Below are 5692 nucleotides of genomic sequence, written 5' to 3' on the forward strand. Positions count from 1 at the left end.
GGGAGGGAGGGAGGAAGGGAGGAAGGAAGGAAGGAAGGAAGGAAGAAAGAAAGAAAGGAAGAAAGAAAGAAAAAAGACTCAGAAAGTTTTATAAATCCATTATGAATGTGTGTATTTCATTGTTCTTATTGGGGGTGTTTGGTCTTCATCTGCCTGTTAAATGATTTGCCTGTCTGATCCCACACACTCACCTGTCCCCTGGACAGTAACATTGCCAGAATGCTGCAAGAAGCCAAAAAGCCATAAACGGCACAAGGGAGCCCAACACACACATACTTAACACAACAGTGTGACAGAAAGAAGCGGGGGTTAGAAGCAGGGAGACAAAGTTCTTCTATTACAGAGGGCACTTAAAAAAAAAAAAAAAGAGAGAGAGAGCCTGAGGAGCTGAATCATGTGTGATGGAGGTAGACAAGGTCACTCTGACATCTATTTAAATGGAACAGCTTTTTCACTTTCTCTCTCCCACTTGTTCAAGCTTTCCTTGTTTATTTATGTGATAACTGAGGGAGATTTAACTCACATGTATTTTTAAATACCAGAAGAGCAAACCAATTCTCCAAAATCAAGACAGAAAGGAGAATAAAGAAATGTATGAAAATGAGCTATAGCTGGGGAAGGAGGAGAGAAAAATAGGAAGAAAAAAATTGAAAATAAGTTTCATAAAGATCATTGCTGCAAAAAGGAATAAAAGACAACACCAAAACACATCAAGGCGTAAGTGGGAAATTCAAAGACAGCAACAGAGCATTAGGAAGCGAGGTTGGTAGGTGCCAGAAGCCCAGCCCCAAGGTGAGGGGGCCTCCATTCAAAAACCTGCTGAGGTCTTCCCCTCCCTGGCAATGGGAAGTCTGAGCAAAAGCACAAACTCCACACGCCAAAAGGCATCCCATTATCCCCAAGGTTTAATTCAGCCTCTAGAAGGCCCTGGAATGCAGACTTGACGTAAGTTTTTGGATGGGCACATCTGGCCCCAGTGTGGAGTCATCAATGTTTTATTTTCCAAAACAGTTATTTACAACTTTCTTCTACCTCCAGTTGAACAGCCAAAGACTTGCCCTTTGATTACTCCACCATCTTTGACAAAAGAATATTAAAGAAAATATTGTAGATAATTGCACAGGAGACAAACGCAGCAATGATCACATATGTCAACGATAACAGGACAAGGTAAACCAGAGGGAAATCAGGCCTATTGCCAGCAAGCCAGGAGTCCCACCTGTTAACGAGGAGCCCTAGCACATCCATCTTGGTCACCTGGGGCTCAAGGGCCATTGGCAATAGGTTTCTGGGCCTCAGAGGAATCTTAGCTACAAAGAATGTGTATCAATGTACCTCACTCATTAAACAGAGGCATGACTTTTTGACAAAAGTCCACTCAATGTAGGGAACACTAATCTGTAGACTGAAGTGATGGGTCAGAGTAAGAAAAGCTCAACAGAATCCCATTGCTTCAAATGAACACGGTACCGCTATACCTGGGCAAGGGACAGCTGGCCAGACACATTTATAATAAGCAATCACAAGGAACAATAAGCAAAGTCTCAGCTAGGCTTGGGAACACAACATAACAAGAAGATAATACACTCTAATCCGTCACTGCTGTGGGCTAGACTGAGCTCTAGAAGCTTTTGTTTATAGAAGCATTTTCTTTTGGGTGACCAAGGCAAGCTCCCTGAATCTCCAAAAGCTAAGATTTACTAGCCCTTTCTCAGTCATCTCCCCAAGGCAATGTGGTCCCCCTTACACATGGCCTGAATCCCCTCCTTAACCATAAGTTACTATGGAGTTGAGATGGATGGTGTGTGTCCCAGGAACAGAGGGTAAACTGAGGAGCCAACAAGCCTTCTCTGGGCCCGGGATCAAAACAACACCTTGGCGGCTCACTCTCCCCTTGGTTGGTTCTGTGTCTCTTTGCAGCAATTGCTGCTGCCCAACACTGTCACTTCCCCTGCCCACCTGCATGCAAGAATTTTTATCAGTTTGGTTCACTGTTACATTCTTAGTGCCTAGAGCAGTTCAGGCACAGTAAGCACTCAAATACTTGCTGAATAAATGAATAAACCTTCTTAACTGACACAGGTATTGTCTTCAGCCAAGAAATCCGAAATATACATGGGTAAAGTCCTATGCACTCAGCTGTCATTCGGACACACCCCTTTGGGGGCTCGGAAATATTTGCACCTTCTATTCCTCTACATCCTCTGTATGTATTAGCTCACAGGGTGGGTGCATGCCTCTCCCTCAGAGATGACCTGAGGAAAAAGAAGCCACTAATTTTTAAGGTTGTCCTAAAATCTACACTTGACCTTTCTCCATTAAGACTTACTAATCACAGTGATAACCAAACAGGGATTTAAAAAGAAGGTAATTTTTTCTTACTATGATTGGGAAGAAGTATCTCTAACTCCTTATAATGAAAGAATGGAAAAGCAGGACAGTTAACAGTTCAGGTGAAGAGACAGGAGGAGGTTTTATGCCCTAGTTTGAATTCTGCTTTCTCAGAATATAAAACAGGATCTCCATAGATGTATAAGCAGTAGCCCTAGAAAAATTCACATTCTGTGTCTGAAAACAAACGAGTTATAGAAAACACATAAGCTTAAGTCCTTTGGTGAATAAGCAGCCAAGCTCCTGGCACCTCTGAGCCACACAGCTCTATTCAGGGACACAACTCACCCCAGATATGTCTGCGACACGGTGGATAGGCACTTCCTTCTTGCTGTGCAATCCTTTGCCATTCTTAATAGCTCTGTAAAGGAAGAAGAAAAAACCTAATTAATATACAAATCACATTAGGAAGGGGTGGGAGGATGGGAAAGGGGTGAGAAGAGAGGTCGTTCAAATTGCACAAGTCACACTGTCATTACACAAGTCACACTGCACACTTCTGAGTAGCCAGTCTCTGCAGGAGCATTCGGTAGAGGGGAGAAGACAAGCCTGTTCTTCTAAGCCCAGGACTGAGTACTTGGCTGCTAGTTTCAGCTAACAGTGTGCCTGGTAATCAGAGAGAGCTCCAGAACTTGTTTCCAAATTAAAGGCATTGTTCCAAGCACAAAAGAAGAATCAGTTGGAAGAGCACACTCCTAAGAAACAGAAGTAATAATGTTTCTTTTCTGCTTTTAATCACATGAAACATTTTAAATGCAAAATATGCAGCTAGTGTTCCAATTCTAATGGAAATAAGTTCCTCCTAGGTAAAAAGATAAGTTGTCCTGAATGAAGAAACACTATACGGAAAAGTCATTTTTAAGAGTGGGGAAAAAATTAGCAAAAACCACGTAACTGACATTAAGCTTCATTTTAAATCAGTTTCAGGTTATAGCCACAGTGGATTTAGCAAGGGATTTGGGGGAACTCTGTCACACATCTGATCACTGGTTGGTTTGCTCCAGTCTCCCATCTTTTATCTCCTAATCCCCTAAGTGGTAGCTTCGGGAAGTCGAAGCAGCATCAGTGCGTGTGATCACTCCCCTAACAATAAAGGACAGGAGAATACAACTGATCGGTAATTCACCAAGTCACTACACCGCAAGGTAAGACCTTCCCATGTGCCGCCACACTGCAGACCAAAGCAAGGAACATATTTGAGTTTAGAGAATGAAAAACAGAGATTCAGGGGTGTACCCACTCTCCTGTCTAGCCTTTGGAGAGTTTCTGAATTCCAGACAAAGTGTAAAGAAAATTGCCCAGACCAGGACCAGTATGTTGGACCCTCACACCTCACAGCAGTAGCCACACTTCTACCATAGCCCGCTCATGCTCTTACTTATTAATGGTCAGAAGTAGAGGCCACTACTCTGCAGGGCTTACTTTCAGGTCCTAACTTTCTAAATCAAACTCACATATACCAAATGGAGTGGTATACCAAATGGACTGTACCAGTGCAAAGTGTTACAGTCCTCCTTCTTATATGCTTGGGATATCTCTCACTCAACTAATCTAAAACACCTTCTATTCAGCAATAATTTACTGTCTACTTTCTATTCCATGACAAGGGTAAGAAATGAAAGTACGGATGTTTAATAAGAAAAACAAAGCCAAACAGTCACTCTCATCTGCGCTGCTAACTGATAAAGCAGTTCAGAATTTCTTGAATTCCCATGGTTCTTCCCGAATTCAAATCAAGGCCTTTAGCCTTAGAAATTGCAAGTGGGTCAGAATTCTCCATTTACAATTTAGTCCACTGATTTATTATTCAGGGAATGTGTTAAAAATCAGAGACTAGGGCTAGTTCTCACGGTATGCTGCTATTACCTTGGCATTTACAAACTAATGGCAGAGGATGGAAAGATGACTTCTATGGAAAACCAATGGGTGGAAGCCCGCAACAGACCTGACTCTTCTACCCTGGCCAGGCCTACATCCTGTGCCACCAACAGGCTCTCCTCATTTTGCTACCATAAACTCGAAGGAGCAGCCTTGAGAACAAGAAGCCTCTGTGAGGTGAGCGGCCCTGACTGTAACTTACCTTCCTCCAAGGCGAGGCCTGCTAAGCCTCCTGCAGGTCCTCTGGGGACCTGAAATGCCTACAACCTTATCTTCTTCTAACAACAAGGACAACCAAAATAAACGGACCTGCCCTATAAACAGATGGGTTCATGTGACAGCACTGCTGAACTTGTGGCCTTTCCTGGGACCTGGAGAGCATCTCATAAACTACAGGGAAAAAAGAACAGGCCCTGAGCAGTAAGTCAGAAAACAAAGGTTCTTGAGGCAAATGCAGCGAGGTGATAAACTAAAATTCTGCTTTCTTTTAGTGACCCCAAAGCAGCTCTGTGCCCAGAGCAGAAATCCAAGACTTAGCCAAGATTAAGCATGCTTAAGGGAGAAAAAATAATACCCTAAAACCAGAAAACATGAATTAAAAACCAAAATTCTTTAGAATTAAGCCTTAATAAAAATTTTTTGAGAAAAAGAAAAACTTCTTCATGCTCTACCTTGTTTCTAAAAAGGATACTTTATCAGTCATTTATTTGCATATAGGCATTAAATTTGGAAAAACCTTCAAACACTTTATCTTTTCATACTTAGGACTGATAAATTAGATCAATTTCAGACACATTCAAGAAGCAGCAAGAAAGAAGTATTTTATTATCACAATATCTAAGCAGATGAACAGTTCTCACTGTTCTTAAGAAAACAGAAAAAATTGAAAGAATAATTTATACACACTACATAAAATAATGTCCACCTAGGAAGTGCTCTAAAGGCTAAGTGGTACACCGGACCCCAGCGGCTGGGTATGAGGGTTCTCTGAGAAATTGGCTACACGGTCTAATTCAGCGTGGGTCTCCTTCCCTGTGCTGAGGTTGCTTTGGCTGTGGTTCCCAAACTGCTGCAGAAATGACCTGGGAGGCATCTCCGAAAAACCTCCCCCGGCCTGAAGCAAGGCTGATGCCACAGCAACAGCTTCTTCTCAAGAGAGTATCTGGGGGAAGTACCCAGTATAGAAATCCATGCATTTAGCTCGAAGAGGAAAGGAGCGAGCACCAAGAGTGGCAGGCTTGCTGTCGTTCTTTGCCAAAGGAAATAGAATATACATCTTGTTCCAGGACTCTAAGGATATGTAACATGACTGCCTACTAACTGTTGTATAAATGGTAAATAAAGTGGAGATCCAAAGTCTGCTGCTTTGTCACTACTTCTCAGTGGGGGCCCCTGCATTTTATGTAACCATGTTTCCCTGGGT

At 42.5% G+C, this 5692-nt stretch overlaps 1 protein-coding gene across 1 annotated transcript in view; it reads right to left on the bottom strand.

Annotated features, from left to right (window-relative positions):
- The window catches only part of SND1 (staphylococcal nuclease and tudor domain containing 1), a 413481-nt gene that overhangs the window by 170595 nt on the left and 237194 nt on the right, over positions 1-5692 (bottom strand). Inside the window, exon 14 of the mRNA XM_059396465.1 lies at positions 2680-2752. Coding sequence (XP_059252448.1) covers positions 2680-2752 — 73 coding nt within the window. The remainder of the gene's footprint in view (positions 1-2679; positions 2753-5692) is intronic.

Source organism: Mustela nigripes, chromosome 4 (genome assembly GCF_022355385.1).
Source record: "Mustela nigripes isolate SB6536 chromosome 4, MUSNIG.SB6536, whole genome shotgun sequence".
Taxonomy (NCBI): domain Eukaryota; kingdom Metazoa; phylum Chordata; class Mammalia; order Carnivora; family Mustelidae; genus Mustela; species Mustela nigripes.